This window comes from Orcinus orca, chromosome 8 (genome assembly GCF_937001465.1).
Source record: "Orcinus orca chromosome 8, mOrcOrc1.1, whole genome shotgun sequence".
NCBI lineage: Eukaryota > Metazoa > Chordata > Mammalia > Artiodactyla > Delphinidae > Orcinus > Orcinus orca.
In genome coordinates, this window is record NC_064566.1 from 71,395,249 (window position 1) to 71,420,061 (window position 24,813).

Here is a 24,813-nt window from a genome sequence, read left to right on the forward strand (position 1 = left end):
TTCAAAAAAAAAAGTACTTACCTGCCTTCTATACTCTAAAAGAGAGTCATATAGCTTCCACCCATTTTCAGGGAATACTTCTTTGTACTCAAAAGCAAAAAGAGGCTACAAAAAGTAAAGAGTTAATAGCTAAAAAAGACATTTAAGAAGGTAATGAATCAGAAATGTAACCTTATCATACCCCATGTTTTCATTTACTTATCTGTAAGGATATTTTATATTGATATTCTTCTTTATATTGTTGTTTTAGCTTTTGTTTTATAATTTTGAAAACTTACTTTTTTTTATATTTTCAAGCACAGAAAAGCACAAAGGTCTGCCACCAAGATTTATCAAATGCTAACATATCACCATGTTTCCTTCAGATATCTTTGGTAGCTGTTTTAGGTTTACTTCTAAATAATGAAAGATATTACATAAAAAAGACATCTCCTGATATAATTAATTAGTTTGACATCACAGATATCAGCAGTTAAGCAGCTTTAAGGATTATGCTACATTTTCTAAAACATACTGAATAAACTTTTTAATTTGGGGCTTGCAATCTGTACCAAAAAAGAAACTTTAATTTATCATTAATGTAGACAGAATAGCAGGAACAACTATGATGATAAACACTCAAACTCGAGTCAGAAGACCAGGATTGATTCTAAATTTTACTTCTTACTAACTACGCCACTGAGTCAATTATTTACCTGCTCCTGGTTTCAACTTTAAAATACGGATAAATAATATTTAGCACCACAGAAGCTACTGTAGAAGTTAGATTATATAAAATAAATGAGGAAACCTAGTACTGTTAATAGCACACAGTAGGAACTCAGTTCTAAGTATTTATCCACTCTTCCCTCCTGAAATTTCTAGACTTAACTCTCAGCTCTCAATTAAAAAGATTTCACATCCTAATGAAAACCACATACAGCTTTTCATCATGGAAATACCCTGGATAGAAAGATCATATAATGACAGAATGTCAGTCTGCAGGGATGGACCTCAGAAATCAGCTAGTCCAGCTTCCTCATTTTATATCTTAAAAAGCTTGTCCTATAGATTAAATCTAAACTAGACATCTGGCAAAGTGGGACTGTAAACAGAGAGATTCTAAATAGCCTAGTTTCTTGACACTACACCAATAATTATAATATAGCTTTTTCAAAGATGAGAAACCTCTTACCAGGTTATTAGAGACAGGAAATGCATATTTCATTAGATTCTCAAATATAGATCTTCTTGTTCGCCCCTCAGGTTTGTGAGCAAACCGTAAGTTCCGGATATCCTAGAAAAGAGTTATGATCCAAGTCACCTATCATTGTTTGTTCACTTTTTATTTAATGAACAAATAAGGCAACTATTTGTTCATTAAATAAAAAGTGAGTGAATGTGAGATACAAAAATAGACAACAGCTCCTGGAGGCAGGGAAATTACAATGCCTTATTGAGAGAAACAAAAATAAACACAAGATACTCTGATACAAGGCAGAATTCAGAGGACGGAAAATTTCCCTCTGCTTATGAACAAAAGGCCACTGAAGGAGCCAGCATCTCATGTAGGCACTGGAGATTAGAGATACTATATCTGAAGTCATGATATTACATGGCTGATACACACTATCAACACTATGCCCTGGGACTTCCCTGGTGGTCCAGTGGTAAAGAATCCACCTTCCAATGCAGGGGACGCGGGTTGATCCCTGGTCAGGGAACTAAGACTCCACATGCCATGGGGCAACTAAGCCCCCTCACCACAATTACTGAGCTCGCGTGCCTCAACTAGAGAGCCCGCTTGCCACAAACTATAGAGCCCACGCGCTCTGGAACCCCCCCACGCCACAACTACAGAGCCCACATGCCACAACTAGAGAAGAGAAAACCTGCACACCACAACTAGAGAGAAGCCCACGCACCGGAATAAGAGATCCCGCGTGCCTCAACGAATATCCCACATGCCGCAACTAAGACCCAACACAGCCAAAAATAAATAAATCTTAAAAAAAAAATTATGTCCTTTCCCTGTGAAAGCTCAATGTCTGTTATGAATTTCCCTATTAAAAACCTGATTAGCTGTTGTTATATTTCATAAATGTCTTCATTCCCATTATGCTTGGTGATCACTTGCCTATTTACAATCCCTTGCCAGGACTCATTTCCATTGGATCTTCAATTCATTAGGCTCCTACTACTAGACCGATAGAACCAAACTCTGCCTAAAGGTCTTCCTCCAGTCCACGTCCCAAGTTCTTCAACTATCTACTAGCAAAAACTTTGAATAGTTTGACTGATATCATCCAGGCTCTAAAGTCAGATCTAAAGAGCAAAATTCCCTTCCCTTATTTGTTCTCAAGCAGTTTCCTATGCTCAGGCTGAATGTAGATATTCATGTTCCAATTTACTGAGATCTTAATAGCACTAAGAAAATAAATGGGATTGTGAATAATTTCAAGACTATTCATTTTAAGTGGTTTCATCTAGACAGAATTCAAAATAGCTTTATTCCACTGCATTCTGTAAAACTGAGCACAGACACTCCACTACAATGCACCTACAGAACATGAACAAGTAGAACATTTTATTATAAATCTGATCCAAAATTAGAATGCCAGCTCTACCACCTTTTAAAACAAATGTGTGAGAACCTAAGCTGATACTTTGTTTTTCATCAGTAAATACCTTTACAACTAATAGAGATATTCATAATCAGTCTGTTAAACAGAGCTCTCCAAAAGTACCATAGCAGGGGCCCTACAAATGTTTGGGTTTATTGATAATGGTCTTGTTCTATGGAAAAAGTTATATTTAAAATGATCAAAATTTCAGTCACCCTCTTTCATGTCCTCTTATATTCTATGCTCTATTTACTCTTTAGACCACAGAAGAGCCATCAGGAGACAATGTGCCTGTCACACAACTGACAGCTATTATACTCTTAGAGCCCTTCCAACTATAATGGAAAACCACACAAATAATTACTAAGTCATTAGCTTTAATACTAGATTCATAAAGCTTCTAAGATTGTCATGAGAAAGGATCTTGAAAGTTACGTATATGCTGTTGCTTTTACTCTTTTGGCACTCGCAGAACAGCAAAAGAAAGGAAAAAGATGATCTAGAAGTGAGATGTACACAGCTGTTAATTAGGCTATATAGTAAGGAGAACAGTGACCTTAGAAGTGGCAATGGTATTAAATATTTATGACTGAATGTTAAGATTATAACAATCTAACTCTCATTCAAGTATCAATGCACTTAAGGAATACTAGTTAGATAAGAAAATACAGAAGGTCTATAACATGAAGTTTTCCTCACCATTGTTTTAGAAGCAGAAAAATTATGAGAACTAGAAATAGGAAAGAGAGTTGATTGTATCACAATCAGTTCCTCCACTACAAAGTACTATGAGCCTTAACTGCTCAGAGCCTTATGTTTCTAATTTGTAAATTAAAGGTAATAATGTCCATCATGCTTACTTCAAGATTTTTATGAGGCTCAAAAATGAAATAATGAATGTGAGAGTACTTTGTGTTCAGTCCAAAAAATTCAAGTCTAATTCACGACCAATCACCTTTTTATTACTCCTAAATGTTATTTTCTTCTACCAGAATGACACTTCTAGCATGAAATCCATTTGATATTTTGGAAGTTTCTAAAATATCTATTTAATAGAAAGCTTTTCAAACAAAAAAAAAATTGCATACGTATTACAACATTTACCTTGCACACAGTTTCAAGTCCGTAAGAGTTTTCACCTCGACTAGAAGCACCACCAATTTTTTCTACTCTACTTATAACACCAAGAGAAGCATCTAAAACAAATGGGGGATCCTAAAGGAAGGAAAAAAAAATTAAAACTGAGCAACTGATACTGTACAATTATAGCTGAGAAAAATATTAACTAGAAATGCTTTAATTAACAATGACCAAAGAATGAACAAACAACATACAGATGTACATATAAAAATCTGATCCAACAAGCCTTACCCGTTCCATGCTTTTGAAATATAACCTGTAATTCGTAACAGTCAGAGTTCCTCGTACAGCACCAGTGAATGGACATATATAAGTTACATCTTTGGCTGAAAAGGAAAAGAGCCCACAATTTACTATACATTGTGCACTATTAAAAACTGCACTATCATCTTTTCACAAACAAAATTTAAAAGAATTCTGATTGCTAGTCTAAATTATGATCAAAAATATCACAGAATCAGTGATTCAAAGAGACCTCAAATGCCAAATCCAAGCTTCTAACCACACACTAATCCGGGGAAGGAATGTAGAATAAATGGGAAGGACTGAAGAAGCAGAGGAACATCTTTCACCCTGAGACAGACACAAGGAAACAAAGATGGCCACTCTCCCTGATGGACAGATGAGGTGTGGCAGTTGGAGTAGTGAGTGGAGGAGTAGTGGTAAAGGTGGGAACAACAGTAAATGTCTCAAGTCACAGTCACCAAACATCTAATCATAGTTCCTAGATCATCTCTCCAATCTGCTGGTCTTCTTCTAGCCACAGTCTAGTGTGTCACCATTCCTCTAACTATACAATACCTAAAACATAATAACAGAAACTCCTGACCTGATTATATTTATAGGGAAAATACTGTACAGAAAATGAAACATATGAAATAGATTCTTAGAAAAAATAACAGTACAATAAGAGGGTATTATATTCCTGAACGAGCAACAGATGTCAAACTTTGTAGAGAAATAATCACAAGCATTGTTTAATTAAATGATAAATGATGAATCTATACAGTATTATCGCTTTTTAAAACGTGTTAATTAAGCAGGGTAACTCAGCTACCACCAGCTCAAAATAATATTTAATATGGTAGAGTTCATATGCGCAATACAAAGGTTTTTTGTATCTTGAAACATTCATAAATCCCTGCTATGTCATTAGTGTAGCAAAGCAGCAGATAAAGGAACATCTTCATTGTTCCAAGAAACTAAGTCACAATTAGGAGCAAAAAATTTCTAAGAACCTTTCAAGGGACTTCTGGGAAAACTTAGGAACATGAAATATGTTTAATAAGGTATTGCAACTTCCTTGACTTTGCTTTCTATTCCTCACTTTGAAGGACTGACCGCTTTGTATGGAATTTGAAATGAGACTGATCTTCCAACAAACATTTCTAACCTTCAAAATAGCTCCCTTGGGAATGTTCAAGTATGAGCTAAATTATTTGACTCATTGTTTCCAATGCATTTCCAATGCTTTATTTAGAGGGAAGCTATTAAAATTAAATAAACCAATCATTATAGAAAGATACATAAGCTTGCCTTGCAGACATTTTCTTTCCCTTATGAATTTTTGTCTCAACTGGGAAAGCTTTATTCAATGTTACTAAAGACGTTTCTTGATTTTTTCCAGAGCCAATTTTCTTCACTCACACAAGAAAATCAGTCTTATTATTCTATATTCTACTACAGGATATGTCCCTCTTAGTCCCAGCCCAAAGTTTTTGTTACAACTTCCTTTATTCTAAAATCATGAAATAATATACATGAAAGTGCTTCCAAAATTAAAAGTACTCTACGAGATATCGGGTTGGCCAAAAAGTTCGTTTGGTTAATGAATACGTTATTCAATAAAGTTCTTGATGAAAATTACTTACAACCCAATGAACTTTTTGGCCAACCCAAGGGTTTATAGCTATGTTACTATTATCATCATTAGGCTTGGCTTTGCTCTGTCCCTTTTATCCTTCTTCCTCAGGCTGGTGGCAGCTAAGTCACTCTGAAGAGAGAATTTATGCCTAGCAGAGTTTGTACCAAGTAGAAGAGAGACTGTGATTAGGAATCTTAACCAGAGTGAATGACAACAGTAACAACCAGCACTGACAGCCTAGCACTTCAGAATTTATAAAGTACTTTTTACCTGAGTACCTCCCTTAACCTTCAAAACAACCTTTAAATATAAAACCTCTAATTACCTACAATTTTTAGATGAGAATACCAGGGCTCAGAGAAGTAAAACAAATTATCTAATGTTTCAGAACCAGTAACTGCTAAGATTAGGACTTGAATGCAATTCCTATGACTGCAAATTCAAATTTCCTTCCACCACATCATGCAAAGCTAAGCCACTCAAGTAGCACAGTCTGTCTCCTGTGTTAAAGGGTGAAATACTGCCGTCTGGGGCCACCTCTACTGCTGATGTGCGCAGGCCACAATATCCTGAGACTGTTGCTGCTACTGTTAAAGCATTCTGTTGATGTTCCTAACACTACTCTTTTAAAAAATGTCTAAACTGCAGATTTACATTAGACCAACTAAGAATGTCTTTTCTATATGAAGTAATACACTCAAGGTTACCAGCCTTATCCTTTGTATTACATTTAATTTTTTGAAGAATAATCAAGTCTATACAGATGACTTTGAATCAGAATATTTTATTTAATATATTAGTTATTCCTCTAAATTTCGCAATACTGATACTGCCTAGTGGTACCAAAAGAGCTTAGGTTTACCAGTCCTCTCAAATTTTCCCTGAGCTCACAAAGAATCGATAATAGTTTCCATGAGGCAGACCAAAATGACTTTGAGAATACATATCTATAAGGATGCAAAATATATACAAATAAATGTAATATATGAGAGCATGCAATCTGTGCAGAAAGAGGCACAAAAACATACTCTAAGTAATACAAAGAAGGAAAGTCCATTAAGTTATGGGATCGGAGAAGGCTCAAGGAACACAGCCATGTGAGTTGTGCCCCAGTGGTTGGTATCCTTTTAATGGGTAGAGATGTTGATACAGCACTCAATGCAGAGAAGAACCTAAACTAAAATACAGAAGAAAGTAACTATTTGGACAAGGTAAGTATATAGTCTGGATCTCTCTAATTTATATATCACATTCTGTTCATTCCTTCTCAATTTCCCTCCCTAGTTCCTCTTCTACCATTTACCAAAGCTATGTTCTTGGCCCTCTTTTTACTCCATAATTCTCTGGGTTATCTTCCTCCTTTCATTTTCAACTAATATCCATATTCTGATGATTTCAAAATATGTACTTCCAGCCCTGCTCTCTCTCCCAAACTCCTACAAGTTTCTCATAGGTACCTGAAATTCAATGTACATAAATATTATACCAAGGGCTCATGAAAATGAAAGAAAAAGATATCATTCAAGAAATTTCTAGAGATTCCTCCTCTGGATCTGGTAACTGATTGAATGTCAGAGTTCAGAAAAAAAGAGCAGCCGATGGGGCTTCCCTGGTGGCCCAGTGGTTGAGAGTCTGCCTGCCGATGCAGGGGACATGGGTTTGTACCCAGGTCTGGGAAGATCCCACATGCCGCAGAGCGGCTGGGCCCGTGAGCCATGGCCGCTGAGCCTGCGCGTCCGGAGCCTGTGCTCTGCAACGGGAGAGGCTGCAACAGTGAGAGGCCCGCGTACCGCAAAAAAAAAAAAAAAAGAAAAGGAGTAAATTTAGAGATAAAGGTGATGACAGTTTTGGAGATGCTGAGGATATCTACAGAATATCCAAGGGCATGTGTCTAAGACACAGGCATTTGTTTTATACGTATTAAGACAGAGGTTCACACTAGAAGTAACAAATTTTGGAGTCATTAGTAAATACATGGTAGGTAAAGCTACTAATTTAGATATGATCAACTAAAAAGAGCAAATAGGAGAGCAAAGGGAAATGAGCCAAGGATGAAGTCCTAACTGGAGTGTTGCTATCTAAAGGAAAGGAAGACAACAAAAGAGATTGAGTGGTAACTTGAAAATCTTTCATAAGGTCATTTATCATAGTGGAAATAGCATATGCTTTAGGCTCAGAAGAGGGAAAAAAATTGTCTCAATGCTAGCTATAACTTTACTAGCTAGGTAGTCTCCCTATGCCTTAGTTTCTTCATCTACAAAATGGCATTAATATCTTCCTCCGAAGATCACTGTGAGGATGATTTAATGAGACAGCAAGCACTTAATAGTGATAACTACTGTTATTATATAATATCCAGTGGTAATAACACATAACACCTAACTTAGTAGGTAGCTCAGCAGAACAAGCTTAGGATACCTGAGGTGAGTAGAGGGGGAAAAAGGAATGTGGAGGTATTCAATTAAGAATTAAAAGAAAGAAGAGAGAAATGCTAAGTGTGAAGGAACTAAATGTACCTCAGGCAATAACAACACATTTAAGGGATAGGTCCCCTTTGCCTTGCTTATTTTTACACAAGGAAATGACATGTGACCAGGGGAAATCAGGCATTTAAGTGCTTTTTAAAATTATGATTGATAATCAAATGAAAGGTGGTGTTTACTTTGACTGAAAAACCATCTACTGTATTCTCCTATATATTACTTTATTTCTCAAAAGCTATGAGTATTTTCTTTTAATGACTGAATAATATTCCATTGTATATATATAAATATATAAACATACCACATCTTTTTTTCAATCATCTTACGTTATTTCTTTAGAGTTCTTTTACGAACACAAGCATACAATTTTTTCTTTTCTTTTTTTTTTAACTGAAGTATAGTTTCTGTACCATATTATGTAAGCTATAGGTGCACATATGGCGATTCACAATTTTTAAAGGTTTTATTCCATTATAGTTGTTCTAAATTACTGGTTATATTCCCTGTGTTGTACAATATAGCCTTGTAGCTTATTTTATACCTAATAGTTTGTACCTCTTAATCTCCTACGCCTATATTGCCCCTCCCCGCTTCCCTCACCCCACCTGTGACCACTAGTTTGTTCTCTATATCTGTGAGTCTGCTTCTTTTCTGTTATATTCACTAGTCTGTTGTACTTTTTAGATTCTACATATAAGAGATATCATACAGTATTTGTCTCTCTTTGACTTATTTCACCTAGCATAATGACCTCCAAGTCCATCCATGTTGCTGCAAATGGCAAAATTTCACCTTTTTATGGCTGAGTAATATTCCATTTTACACACACACACACACACACACACACGCACACACACCCCACAGCTTCTTTATCCATTCATCTACTGACAAACACTTAGGTTGCTTCCATATCATGGAAACTGTAAATAATGCTGCTATGAACACTGGGGTGCATGTATCTTTCTGAATCAGTGTTTTGGGGTTTTTTTTTTCCACCCAGGAGTGGAACTGCTGGGTCACACGGTAGTTCTATATATACCTCATCTTCTTTATCCATTCCTCTGTCAATGGACACCTAGAAAAGAATGAAATCTTGCCATCTGCAAGAACATGAATAGACCTGGAGGGTATTATATTTAATGAAGTAAGTCAGACAGAGAAAGACAAACACCATACCATTTATGTATACATGGAATTAAAAAAACAAAGGAACAAATATAACAAAACAGATACAGAGAACAAACTAGTGGTTTTTACAGGGTAGAGGGGTGGGGAAAGGGGCAAAACAGGTAAAGGGGATTAAGAAGTATAAACTACCAATTGTAAAATAAATAATTTACAAGGATGTAATGTGCAGCACAGGGAATATAGTCAATATTTTATAACAACTTTGCATGTTGTGCAATCTATAAAAATATCAAATTACTATGTTGTATACCGGAAACTAATACTGTAAATCAACTATACTTCAATAAATAAATAAACATCTTAAAAATTAAAAAAGCTATGGGTATTTTGTAGATCACCATGTTAAGTGGAACAAAATAAAAGCAGGAGGACCAAAAAATAGCTTAAAAGTATGTTTCCAGTTTCCAGTCCATACAATAAGTTAATGTTTAGTTATTTAGGCTGGACAAAGAAAGGCACCTACATGCAAACGGCTTGCTTTGCAATGGCGATGAAATATATTTATCGAAAACTGACAAATTTATTCAGAGTAGGAAAAAATAAAGAAGCAAAAAGAGAGAATGTGCTTTAAGAAAAATTACTTGTACAAAGTGACAATTTTTTTATCTATGCAACCCACTATCTTACTGCAGTAATTCAAAATAATGAAATTTACTTTCACGAAATTCAGCAACAGTTTTTAAAATAAGTCACCTACTTTCAGTGAAAGTAAAGCAAACCAGAAAAGCAGCAGAATATCATTCAACTTTCATGTTTCCCAGTAGTCCAAATCCAAACACAACCAACAGGTCTAGACTTAAGCTTACAGAACACACTGGATGCTGGGAAGGCTGGCAGTAATGAGTCCACCAAACAGGAGGTGTCTAGGCAGTGAGCCTGTTCTCTGTACATTCAGAGTACTAAATAGTCTGTACAGTCACAAATGAGGAGGAAATTCGACAAAAAATACCATTACAGACCCATGTCTTTAATATTTTCTCCTGGAAGTAAGGGTGGTTCTTCCATTTCTGCTAATTTGTTAGACTCCCTCAGGACCTGGATTGGAAAGGGGAAGAGAGAGCAAGAAAAGAAACATTTTTTTATTCAAAGGCTAATTTTTTACTCAAATTTCAACTGTGTATGCTTGGTCTTATTTAAAGTTATAAACTATATCACATATACTGCTTTAAATCAAATTATAAAGACTATAATGCTGGCATGTGTAACATGTGAAGTTGCTGTTTTTCTACAAAACATGTACTGAGTGCCTACTCTGTATAAGGTACTACACAAAACACTACGTTTTCTCACTGACTCCTACAACAGCCCTGTAAGAGTAGGTATTATCATCCTCATTTCCTAGATGAGGAAAGAGGCCAGAATTAACTTGTTCAAGATCCTATAGCTAAAAAGTGCGTGGGCGCGCAACTGTCATATGCTAAATATCGCAATTGTAATATGCTAAATATCGCAACTGTCATATGCTAATATCGCAATTGTCGTCCTATGCTAGATACATCCCGCTAACTGCCAAAAGCCTCCCCTTTCACCTCTTTCACTGCTACACAATAACCTTCACTGTCGCCAGTCCTTTACCTCCCATTAATTCCTCAACCTTCTGCAATCTGGCTTTGCGACCTAACCCAACCCCTTCCAGGGAACCTGCTTTCTCCCCAATAACCTCCTCAGTATTAAAGACAATGGGTATTTCTCAGTCTTTATTTCTATCTCCTCTCCTAGCTACATGTGATACTATCTGCACTTGCCTGCTTCTTGAAAGTACACTCTCCTGGCTAAACTCTTCCTTCTCTGGCCATTCTTTCTCAATGACCTTTATATGCCCTTTTCTCAACCCTCCCTATTTCTTCAAGGTTTGTCCATTTCTCACTTTACTCACTTCCTGTTGATTTCATACCTTATCTATGACATTACCTAACTTCAATCTACATTGTCAGCTGAGATTTTTCTTGGACTCTAGTTCCATACATCCAATTGCTTAATGTTCCTCTCCATCTAGATGTCTCACAGACACTCTGAACTCAACAGATTTAAAATTGATCTGTGTTCCATACTTAGCAAGAGGCACTACCATCCATTTGGTTGTCCCAGCCTGTCTGGGGGGAGGGCGGAGCAGTGGTCTCTGTGAGCAGACTCAGGCCTTCTACTTCAACCTCAATTTGTTTCATTAGACTGAGAACCAATACTACTAGAAAAAAGATTCTCAATTTTTTTTTAAATAGCTTTTGACTTTTATTTCCTTCCATCCAAAAAGTAGACTTAAGAGTCCTCAAAAGAAGGTAAAAGGGAGAAAAAACAAGGCATTACCACTGCCTTAAAGGTCACCTTCTGCAGGCCGTCAAAACTGAGTTAGATGTCTGCCATGCATGAGCTCCTATCTGGCACTTACCACACCACTCTAATTGCCTATCTTCTTCCGTACTAGACCCCTAGAGAAGAGGTACCATAACTTATACAATTTTGAACTCCCAATAAAAATATAACACGAGGCACATATGTAATTTTTAATTGTCTTATAGTCACATTAGAAAAAGAAAAAACAGTCAAAAATTGATTTTAATAACATTTTATTAAATCTAGTAAGTCAAAACTATTGTCATTTCAACACATAATAAATATTTTTAAGTATTAATGAGATATTTTATATTCTTTTATTCATACTGAGCCTTCAAAATCCAGAGTATGTTTTATACTTCTAGCACATCTCAACCAGACCAGCCACATTTCCAGTGTTCAATAGCCATCTATCTAGTGGTGCCCATATTGGCAGCACTAATGCAATGAATCTAATTCTTACTGATAGTCAAGTCATTCCCTAGTTTAAGTTAGGTGCTGAGGGAGGATTACACAAAAGGGTTAGACATTACTGCCACAGCCCAATGCTCACCTAACGCAAATAAAGGAAGAACTACAGAGAACAAATTACTTCTGTTCAATAAATTTGCAATCTAAACAAATTCATACTTTTGAAAATTTTTAAATTTATTTCAGAAAGTCACCTTAGTGCAATAACTAAAGAACTAAAATATATACACACATACATACTTTGTTAATATTCCACATTCTAAAACTCAAAAAACGTCATATTTTTGAATGGTATCTCATTGCCAGTTCCTGATATAGTCTTTTATGCAGTCATAAAAGAAACTTAAGAAAAAAGGAAGAGAGAGAAGTAGGGAATGAAGGAGAAAGGGCGGGCCCATGAAGATGCAGAAAAACAGGATAAAAACCTGCACTATGCAAATATATAGACTTCCTGGCTTCAAATCCTGACTGTGCTATACGTTAGCTAAGTACTCTTAGACAAGTGTTCAACTTCTTTATGCCTCATTTTTTCCACCTATAAAATGTGATAATTACAGTATGCCACAAAAGGGCTGTTATAACTTAAATGAGTTAATACACTTAAAGCATTTACATCAGTGTTGACACAAAATATATACTTAATAAGTATTTCCTATTTATAGAAATAATAATAGTAAAATTAATAATAATAGTGAAAATTTAGACTAACAAGATTGCCAGAATCTGGTAAGAATTTCTACTAATTATGAAAACAATTAGGTCAAAAGATATGAATAATAACTAACACACAGTATACTGAAGAAACCAAACAAGGTTACACATGTGAAAGGTCACATAAAGGGAATCTGCTTTATCCTTTGCCCACTGTCGATCACTTGATTTGGCAATACAATGATTATGTCACTTCCAAAGCTGGGCACTAGTTCTCTATTGCACAGGTATACCTTCTTATAGTTGCTACAGTGTTGTTCCCCATGATTTCCTCTCTTTCTATATTTCTGTACTCGGAAGGAAGCTGCAAACCCCAGAAAATATGTGTGTTGTAGACAGGTGTGGAGAGAAAGGCAGTTCTGGCAGAGGCACAGGTGTATGACGAGGTACAATCTTCATAAGTAAAGCTTTGCAAAGTGAGAAAAGACACAGGGAAACGCATGCAAGTAGTGCATGCTGAGAATCATAGGCTCTCATATACTCTTGGACTAGAATGTCAGAGAGCAAGACAATGAAGAGAAGCAAGATGGACAGCTTTGTTTGGAAAATCTGCACCAGATGACAGACTTTTAATAATAGGCATACACTGGAGGTTATACATGAACAACTCACTTTAGAGCTCAAGATATAGAAGGGAACTCAAACAAGTACACAAAGCAGGGCCAAGGGCAATCCAGACCCTTTGTTTACTGGCAAATACTGATTCTGAACCAATCTATCCTTAATGAAACAGAAGAGAAAAAAAAAAATTGGGCCTAAAAAAAGATTGTTTGACAAGAAAAAGGTAGTATCAGCCTGAAGCTCAAAAAAAGAGCAGTTCTCTGAAAATAGTCCTATAAGCATTAGTAGAAACAATGTATAAACTATATTGCATACCCAAAAGGAAACCAGCCTATCCCCTAGGAAACAGGAATAGAAAGGAGAGACTGAAACTAAGAGAAATGGGTAAAATAAGGAATTACTACAAAAAAATTTAAATGTAACAGCAGAAGTAAAATCTGTGCTGGAGTTAATAAAGAACTGAATGGATTATTCAGAAGACAGCATTTATGTACAGGGCAAACGTGAAAAACCCTCTAATAATTTGTAGAAAAGAACAGACATAAAAATCATGAGAGAAGATGATAACCAATAAAAGAATTCTATTCCCTAAAGGAAAAAATTAAAACAGGATAGAAGCAACAATCCAATATGTAATTGAAGAACATGCTTTTGAAATGAGTAAAGATTTTCTAAGTTTGCTGATCGAAATAGTTTATCATGTTCCACATAAAAATCAGTGAACAGACATATATGGGTGTATCTCAGCAAAAATTTTTGAACTGTAATTAAAAGACAAACTGTGAAAATATAGACAAAAATGTTTAGAAAGAGAAAGAATTTACATACAAAAGCAAAATCAGGCTACCTTCAAGTTTCTCTGTAAAACCATATTCTAGAAGACAGTAAGAAAATGTTATCAGATTCTTGAAGGAAAATGTTGTGACCTCTCTAATGTGGAAGTCATTCTCAGATATGCCAAGTCAACAAAAATGTAACCCACATGTCCTGCTTTTGAAAAAAGAAAAAAATTACCCAAGGCAGTAATTAAGGTGAAAAAGGGAATGAAAATTAAAACTTATATGTAAGAAATTTGTGGTACCCAGTGAAGACAAGTTTTTTATATCCTAACTGCCTTCCAGCCAAAAAACAGAAAAGAAAACCCATTTGGTGGCAGTAGCCACCATACTAACCTCTCTGAGTCTTAGTTTCATCATTTATATTATTACGGTAATATTAATATTCACCTTACAGGCTTGTGAATATGAAATGAGATAGCTGCATCATAAAGGGATTTGCAAGATGCTGTTAAAATATAAGAAATACTTATTATTCACTTAAGAGAAGCATCAACATAAATTTGCACTGTCTCTTCTCACAATGGCTTATTCACATGGTGCTTTATTCCTCTGCTCTAAAATACACCGGGATTAATATTTGAGACAGCATGTCATAAAGGTAACCATATATCTCTCTAACTCTTGACCTACTAACTTCTAGACTTAGCTACAGAATAGCAAGCATCTTACTATTCTAAAGAAAGCAGCAAGAGAAGTGATGCTAGCTCCATGGTAGCATAAGGCATCCCTCATTTTCATTGTCCTTTAACATCTAAAATTTGGTATCTATCCATGAACAAAAGTGTCCCCATGGGAGCTATGGGATCCAGCACCATATGCCGAGGGACCTAGAAGGAGTCTCCCCCACCACTGCATCGTGTAAAAAGCAGACAGAACCTGATACAGGCTGTAGAACCAGCAGGAGCCTGTGAACTGACTCCAACCCCTCTTAACTGCGGTACCTGGAAAACAATGACATGAGCAAATACCCACAGATGAGAAAGGCTTTATGGAAGTTCAGGTTTCTAAAGAAGTTCCAGCACTCCAGTGGGAACAACAACAAAAAAATAACAAGTTTGTACCCATTAGGGTAAGAGGACCTTTGCCAGTATCACCCCTCCCCCCAAGGTGGCACAGCCTGGAGAAAAAGGTTTGGAATCCCTCTGGGGAAAAGGGAAAACAGTGAGTGAGCACACAGCTTTCCCAGCTGTGGGGACACTGCTAAAGAAACCCACCTCTCTCCCACAGCCTCAGAGTATTATTAAAGCAAGAGCTCCGTGACTGGGGGAAGGGAGGAGTTCAGGGAAGAGGCAGGTAAGAATACCAGAGGGCATTAAATGGATGTGGTTCTCTGCATTCTAGACTCCAGGAGGAAGGCCACCATGAGTCACTGGAAAAACTTCATCCAAAGATCCCCTAATCTGACCCACCAGAACTCCCAATTCCCCAAAGGCCACATCCAGACCGTCCCCACTCTGCAGCCAGCTCCTTGTTCACATTTCCAAGGGCAACAACAGTGAGAGTAAGCTCAGGTAGACAGGGAGTGTACACAGAAAACAAGCCAGGGTCTATGGGAAAGAGAGAAACCACAATCTTGAGCTGTAGCACCACCCTCTGGAAAATGAAAGAGAGATTAACCAACAGCCAGCCTGGGTCACAGTAAGATTTAAAGACATACAAGCTTAACAGTTCTGCCACCAGAGGGAGCAAGAAGTGTGGAGCTGATGTACCCATACAAGGTCACAGAAAGCCCCAGAACACAAGTAGGATCAACAAAAAGTATCTCTCAGCTAGTAAAGATTGGAGGAAGCAACTTACTTCAAATGCCAAAACAGCAATGTAAAACTACAAGGAACATGAAGAATAAAGGAACTGTGACATTACCAAAAGATCACAATTATCCCCCAGTAACTGAAGGCAAAGACACAGAGATCTGTGATTTATCCAGTAAAGAATTCAAAATAGACATTTGAGGAAACTCAATGACCTACAAGAAAATAAAGAGACAATTTAACAAAATCTGGAAAACAATACATGATCAAAATGAGAAATAAACAGAGACAGAAATCATTAAAAGAACCAAACATGAATTCTGGAGCTGAAGAATTCAACGAATGAAATGAAGAATGCAAAAGAAAGCATCAACAACAGAACAGAACAGTCAGAAGATAAGAATCCATGAGTTAGAGGATAGGAACTTTGAAATAACCCAGTCAGAGGAGAACAAAAAAGAAAGAATGAAAAAGAATAAAGAGGGCCTACATGATCTATGGAACACTATCAAAAGAATCAATAGCAGAATCATTGGAGTTCCAGAAGGAGAAGAGAAAAGAAAGGGGGAATAAAGCTTATTAAAAAAAAATAATGGCTGAAAACTTCCCAAACCTGGGGAGAACGTTGGACACTGAAGTTCATAAAGCTAATAGATCCCTCATTGTTTCAGTTCAAAATTATTTTCTCCAAGACACATTATACTCAAACTGTCAAAAATCAAAGACAGGGCTTCCCTGGTGGCGCAGTGGTTGAGAGTCCGCCTGTTGATGCAGGGGACACGGGTTCGTGCCCCGGTCCGGGAAGATCCCACATGCCACAGAGCGGCTGGGCCCGTGAGCCATGGCTGCTGAGCCTGCGCGTCTGGAGCCTGTGCTCCACAACGGGAGGGGTCACAACAGTGAGAGGGCCGCATACCGCAAAAAAAAAAAAAAAAAAAAAATCAAAGACAGAGAAAATCCTAAGAGCCGTAAGATAAAGATTGTAAACTACAAAGGAACCCCCCATTAGGCTATCAGCAGATTTCTGAGCAGAAAACTTTCAGGCCAGGAGAGAGTGGAATGAATGATATATTCAAAGTGCTGAAAGGAAAAAATTGCCAGCTAAGAATACTCTATCCAACAAAGGTATCCTTCAGAAATGAAGACATTTCCAGATGAATAAAAGCTAGATTAGCCATATAAAATTATCACCACTAGATCTACCTTACAAAAAATGCTGAAAGGAATTCTTCAAGCTGAAATGAAAAGACACTAATAGTAACATGAAAATATACAATTCACTGATAAAGGTAAATATACAGTGAGGTTCAGAAAATTCTAATTCTGTAACAGGATGGTGTGTTAACCACATAACTTTCAACATTATATAGTTTAAAGGAAAAGACTATTAAAAATAACTAGAGCCAGTATAATTTCTTCATGAATACACAATATAAAAAGAGGTAAATTTTAACACTAAAAACATAGAAAGTTCAAAGCAATCCCTATCAAAATTCCACTGGCATTTTTCAACAGAAATACAAAAAAAAACCCTAAAATTTGTATGAAACCACAAAAGATCTTGAATAGCCAAAGAAATCTTGAGAAAGAACACAGCTGGAGGCATGCTTCCTGATTTCAAACTATATTACAAAGCTATAGTAGTCAAACAGTGTGGTACTGGCATTAAAAATACACATAGATCAATGGAACAGAATAGAGAGCACAGAAATAAACCCACTCATCTATGGTCAATTAAGTTACAACAAAATTGCCAAGAATATGTAATGGGGAAAGGACAGTCTCTTTAACAAATAGTGCTGGGAAAACAGGACAGCCAAATGCAAAAGAGTGAAAATAGACTCCTATCTTACACCATACACAAGAATCAACTCAAAAGGAATTAAAGACTTGAATGTAAGACCTGAAAGCATAAAATTCCTAGAAGAAAATATAAAGGATAAGCTCCTTGACATCAGTCTTGGCAATGATTTTTTGGATTTGACACCAAAAGCAAAGGCAAAAAAAGCAAAAATAAACAAGTGGGACTATATCAAACTAAAAAGCTTCTGCACAACAAAGGAAACCATCAACAACAAAAAAAGACAACCTACCAAATGGGAGAAAATATTTGCAAATCATATATCTGATAAGGGGTTAATATTGAATATACAGAGAATTGATACAACTCAATAGTGTGTTTGGAAATGTTTATAATAAAATATGGGGGGAGTGGGGAGAGTAAGGATTTTAAACTTGACCAGTCATGTTAAGGAAAACCACTGCAGGTTTCTGATAGAGGTAAACGGCATGGTCATAAAGGTGCACAAAACTGTATATGATAAAGATGAAAGGATAATAATCTAGGACAGAAATATCAAAATCCTGGATTAGTCTGTGGTAGGAGAAATAAAGATGCATATGAAATAGCTTGTTGGAAGAAGTGATCAAATTTGACCCTAGGTTTATAAAAAAAAAAAATACAAGCAATTATTGAGTAATACAGGCTGCTTTTTACTTGAAGAGAATTGCATTTCAGATATGTCAGTAACGAAAAAAGAAATGCAGATTAAACAAAGAAAGGAGTTAAGGTCAAAACAAGAGGTCAACTCAGAAACACCAGGGTCCTACCTTCCTAAAATGAGAGTAGAGAAACTAAGACAGCAAAGCCAGACAGATTCATTAAGTTTGTCAGCATTCACATGGAACTGTCTTCAGCAGAGAAAAAGTTATATAACCCTCAGATATGAGAGGAAGAGAGAAATTCCCCCCAGAAGAAACCCCCTGGAATACATAAAACACTTTCTCATACTGGACCAAAGTCACGTTACTAAGTGGCTATCCATTCTGTTACTATCAGATGCATTAGATGCTGGCCTGCCTCAAGAGCTCTGGCTATATCAATAGATAAGATTATATAAAATCTGCTCTTTACTAGCACCTAATACAATATTTAATCCTTTTCTTAACTATCAAGAAAAGTGTACTGATCACATTAAAATCTTACTGGTGGAAAAAAACACACAGATTGAAATGTATAATTTTTTATTCCTAAAACATAATTCAGTTTTGCTCTCTCCCAACCATGTTTTTTTTTCCCCCATTTTCTTCCATGCCCTCTTTATCAAACTATTTTCGAAATGCTCAGTAACTTTCCATGCAACTCTAACCTACCTCCCTTTCTCTCCTTCTCTCTGATCAGGAAATTACTATAAAGGAAATTCAGAAACCTTGTCTATAATGATGATCTGGAAGTTGGCAAGTTTATGGGTCAGTTTTCACATGGAATGTCAGATGACAGAAAGATAGGAAAGAATTTTTCTGAAATCTGCAAAACACTAAATTATAATCACCTGAAAGGGAAAAATGAGTCTGTAGAAGTTATACACTATCTCTCACAGCTTCTTTATGTACTAGAACTGTGAAGAAAAAAATGAACTTACTCTTCATTGGATAATTCTATTAAATAAAATTATTTTACATCAATTTCACTTTATTCTATTTTTATACTTCACTGACAAACCACAAAGTATGCAAATGAATCATACAAACCAAACTCTGAAGAGGCACAGACTGGCGTCTGGGATGGATCTTACTGGTTACATATTTGAAAGTACATCCAAATTCAAGCACAAGGAAGCCCGTTCTTTTTATAACACTGCCAAGGACACTGGTTTTCAGCTGAAACCACAATTAGTAAGATATGGATAATATTACATCACCATCAATGATTGAACAACAACAAAAAAAGGGCGAGTATCTACAGAGGAACAGTCTGGAAAGCATCGCTTCATGCTATGGGTTGAACTGTGCCCCTCAATAAACACAGGTTGAGGTACTAACTGACAGCACCTTGGAACATGACCTTATTTGGAAACAGAGTCAATGCAGATGTAATTAGTTAAATGAGGATATACTGGATAGGGTGGACCCCTAATCCAATATGACTGTTGTCCATATAAGAAGACATCCCTAGAAGACACAGAGATACCAGGATAATGCCATATGAAGATGGAGGCAGAGATTGGAGTGATGGATGTTCCAATGGATGGAACACCAAGGATCGTTGGTCCTCCCCAGCAGCAAGAAAAGAGGTATCAAACAGATTCTTCCTCTGAACCCTCAGAAGTAACCAACCCTCTCAACACCTTGATTTTAGATTGTGAGAAAGAAACAAAAATCACTGTTTTTCAATCCTCTACTCTCAACACTTCTGACATCAGATGTGTGTTTTTTTCCACACCAAGTAATTCTCCAATTCTCAGCGGATACCAACTGGGTGCCCTATAATTCAGTTACTACGCTATCACCCATGGTTAGTGCAGACTTCACATTGTAAGGGCTTAGTCCCACAAGACTGCCCCCTACTTCAAGCACTAATCTCAAGTCCCAGGTTGCCAACTGTACTTCTGACCAATCGTTCACAAATCAAGGGTTCCCACAACCCCTCCTTGGGTTCAATAATTTGCTAAAATGGTTCACAAAACTCAGGGAAACACCTTATCTACATTCGCCAGTTTACTATGAAGGACAAAACTCAGAAACAACCAGATGGAAGACCTACATATGGCAAGGAATGGGGTATGAGGCTGTGTGGAATTTCCATGCCCTGTCTGGGCATATTACTCTCCCAGAACCTCAAAGTGTTCACCAGTCTGGAAGCTCTTTAAACCCCGTCAGTAAGGGTATTTTTATGGATAAGGGTATTTTTATGGAAGCTTCATTACTTAGACATGATTGATTGAATTACTGGCCATTAGTGATTAACTAAACCTCCAGCCCCTCTCCCCTCCCCAGAGACGGGAGGGGGCTGAAAGTTCCAAACCTAATCAAAGGTGGATTCTCCTGACAACCAGGCCCCATCCTTAGGGGCTTTCCAAAAGTCATTCATTAATATAAACTCAGGTGTGATCCAAAGGGGTGTGTTATGAATAACAAAAGATGCTTTTACTTTTATCACTCTGGAAACAGAGACAAAAACTAAATATTATAACAAAAGATGCTCCTATGGCTCTTATCACTTAGAAAATGACAAAAGTTTTAGGAGCTCTGACCAAGACTTAAGGATGAAGATCTATATATATATATATGTATATGTATATATATATATATTTCTTATTACATACTCCAGAACTGTGAGAGAATAAATTTTTGTTGTTTTAAGCCACTCAGTTTGTATATTCTGTTACAGCAGCCCTAGGAATAACACACCTAATATCAAGAAAAATTTTCAAGTTTTAATCTTAAAATGCAAGGTGTTCATAACTGCCAAAACTTGGAAGCAACAGAAAAGTCCTTCAGTGAGTGAATGGATAAACAAACTGTGGTACATCAATACAAAGGAATATTATTTAGTGATAAGAAGAAATGAGCTATCAAGCCACAAAAAGATATGGAGGAATCTCAAAGGCATACTGCTAAGTAAAAGAAGCCAATCTGCCTATGTATTAGATGATTCCAACTATATGACATTCTGGAAAAGCAAAACTATGGAGACAGTAAAAAGATCAGTGGTAGTCAGGGGTTCAGGGAGAAGGGAGGGAGACAAATAGGTGGACTAAAGAGTGCTTTTAGGGTAGTTAAACTACTTTGTATGATACAGTAATGGTGGAAACATGTCATACATTTGTCAAAACCCATCGAATGTACCACACAAAGACTGAACCCTAATGTAAACTACAGATTTTAATTAATATTATTATGTGTCAATATTGGTTCATCAATTATAACAAATGCACCACACTAATATGTAAATAGGATGTAAATAGGAGAAACTGTGGAGGCTGAGGAGGGGAATAACATAGGGCTGCAGGGCTTCCCTGGTGGCACAGTGGTTGAGACTCCTGCTGATGCAGGAGAAACGGGTTCGTGCCCCGGTCCAGGAAGATCCCACATGCCGCGGAGCGGCTGGGCCCATGAGCCATGGCCGCTGAGCCTGCGCATCTGGAGCGTGTGCTCTGCAACGGGAGAGGCCACAACAGTGAGAGGCCCGTATACCGAAGAAAAAAAAAAAAAACATAGGGCTGCAACTATTTAAAAAAAAATAACTTAGGACATTAAAATAACCACAAAAACAACTACCATTGGGACTTCCCTGGTGGCGCAGTGGTTAAGAATCTGCCTGCCAATTCAGGGGACACGGGTTCAAGCCCTGGGCCAGGAAGATCCCACATACCGCAGAGCAACTAAGCCCACGTGCCACAACTACTGAGCCTGCGCTCTGCTCTAGAGCCCACAAGCCACAACTACTGAGCCCACGTGCCACAACTACTGAAGCCAGTGCACCTAGAGCCCATGCTCCGCAACAAGAGAAGCCACCACAATAAGAAGCCCACGCGCCGCAACTAGAGAAAGCCCGCGCGCAGCAACGAAGACCCAACGCAGCCAAAAATAAATAAATTTTAAAAAATTAAAAAAAAAACTACCATCTATGACCAATATCATTTCATAAAAGAAAGGAGACTTTTAAAACCAATAAGTTAGAATGATATAATCCTGTGATAAAGAACACTTCTTCCCAGTAAAGGATGGCTTATATCAATTTCTGCCAAAAACAAACAGAAGTAGATAGGTAGGTAGATAAAATATTATCTCATTACTTTCATTTTACCTCATACACAGAAGACATCATCATGACCTGACCTGGTTAATGCACTGCTTTTAGAAGATCATTACTCATTTACTGCTTATAATACCTTGAAAGAGAAGTAGTGGTTTTATTCCCATTTCTAAATGGGGTAATTGACCCTTAGAGAAGTTAAGCAACTTTTCCAAGGTGACATATACCTCACAACAGCAGATGAACTTGAACACATGTATGACTGAACTAAGACTATGACCATGACATAATAGCATCCTACTGTAACTGTATAGCAAGCAAGTGATATGATGGATCAGAGGCTGAGAAAGAGATCACAACCAGAGGTAAAGATATGGGAGTCATCCATAAAGTGACGATAGCTGAAGTTATGAGAAAGAAAGAGCATAAGGAAGACAGGAGTAGGGAGTTTGGGGGTGAGCAAGTGATGAAGGACATATTACGGTCACCTTGTTTAGCTGAGGAGAGAGGAACAGCAAGTACACAAAGGAGGGGCAGTCCGATAGAAAAGAAGTGAACCCATAAATTGTCACCAGGTTTGAAACCTGGAGTCATCATCTTTGACTCCTCTCTCCCCCAATCTGCAATACTCAGGCAGCTTAAACACATTACATCCACATAAATATTTTTTCAAACCTGTCCTTTACTCTGCATTGTCATTACCCTAGTGCATGCCCTTTATCAATTTTTACTTGGAATTGTACAAACAGCCTCCAAACATATCTCCCTGTTTTCATTCTACCTGCCTCTAATTAATACCCCTCTTTATGTATCCGCGGCTTCTTCCAGACCTCCCCCAACAATTCCCAGCAAATGGAAACTTAAACACACTCTTCTGTCCTGAATTTTTTAATCTATCTTGAACATATTTTCATATCCACATATGAAAATCCATTTTTTCTTTCCAAATACTACATAGTATACAATTGTAAACACATAATTTATTTAACCATCCCCCAAGCAAAAAACATTTCTATTGTTTCCAGACTTTTGTCATTACAAATTTGAGAATCAGCTTGTCAAGTCTTAACCATATTATTTACAAAATAAGCAAGAATTAAAATCTGAACAATATTGAGCCTTTCTATCAAAAAAACAAGGTATGACTTTCCATTTATTTAAGTATTCTTTTATATTACTCAGCAGAGTTTTAAAGTTTCTTCATATAGTTTCTTCCTATATCTTAAGTTTATTCCTGGATATTTTATATTTTTAATTGTTATTATAAATAGGACCTTTCCCTTCCTGATATTTATAAGTATTTTTATAATAGAAAGCTGTTGATCCTTACATATCAATTTTGGCTTTTAGTATGCCTTGTAATGTTTTGCTGAAAGTTGGACATGATGCACCACGTAAAAAGAACTGAGATAAACAGGTCCCTAATGATGTCATAGTGAGGTGAGGAGGTGGGAGGGGAAATGTTCTATAGTCCTATGACTGAATCCCATAGTCCTCTGTCTTTTAGTGAGCTTGTGCCCCTGCAGTGTGATGTTCACAAGTGCTTCTTTGTCCCTCCACCCCTCCCACCCCCAGATAGGACAGGTTGGCTAGAGGGTGCTGAAGTCTGTATTTCTCTTCTCCCATGGGGAAGGTTAGAGGAGGCTGGAATTGGGTATTTCCCTTCCCCCAGGTCAGTTAGGCTCTCACAAAGCCCATAGGCTGGGCTAGTAAAATAGTTTCTTTTGAGGGCAGGCCTTGTTAAGAAGAACAGAATGTTCTGGACATTTTCAAAATAGCTGCTTTTCCCCTCCCTCTGCCAGAAGCAAGAGAGATTTTTCTCAGTCTTCACTGTGAGAACCTGGTAGGGCTCCTATAGGTAAAACTCACAAAACTATGAAGGCCCCCCTAAGACTGGGACCCCCTTGAGTATTTAACTCTCAGTCTTGTCCAGGCTGATCCGCCAGCAATTTGTCAATTACAGTTTAAGTTGTCCTGCCCCTTACTGGTTCCAGAGACAGTTTCTGCTGACGGGTTTCTGTTCTGCCTGTCTCTCTAATTTGGGAGACAGCCATTTGTCCTGTGATCTCAATTCTCTGATGGATCTAAGAAGAGTTAAATTTCAACTTTTTGGCTTTTTACTTGTTTGTTAGGACAGATGACTTCCAAGCTTCTTTTTGTAAGCAGTCACCTGATTAGTCTTTTGTTTCTAATAATTTTCATTTGATTTTCTTACCTTCCAGGTAAAATGAATGCTCCTTTTCAGTAATATGCCTCCAATGTACAGTTGTCCCTTGGTATCCACAAGGGATTGGTTCCAGGACCCCCACTGGATACCAAAATCTGAGGATCCT

At 37.1% G+C, this 24,813-nt stretch overlaps 1 protein-coding gene across 8 annotated transcripts in view; it reads right to left on the reverse strand.

Annotated features, from left to right (window-relative positions):
• MTMR2 (myotubularin related protein 2) overlaps nucleotides 1–24,813 on the reverse strand; it is a 111,115-nt gene that overhangs the window by 37,761 nt on the left and 48,541 nt on the right. For all 8 annotated transcript variants that reach the window (XM_049714146.1, XM_033420331.2, XM_004265454.3 and 5 more), the window contains 5 exons: nucleotides 10,238–10,313; nucleotides 3,975–4,069; nucleotides 3,708–3,818; nucleotides 1,175–1,276; nucleotides 22–105 (listed from right to left, as the gene is read on the reverse strand). In XM_049714146.1, coding sequence (XP_049570103.1) covers nucleotides 22–105; nucleotides 1,175–1,276; nucleotides 3,708–3,818; nucleotides 3,975–4,069; nucleotides 10,238–10,313 — 468 coding nt within the window. The remainder of the gene's footprint in view (nucleotides 1–21; nucleotides 106–1,174; nucleotides 1,277–3,707; nucleotides 3,819–3,974; nucleotides 4,070–10,237; nucleotides 10,314–24,813) is intronic.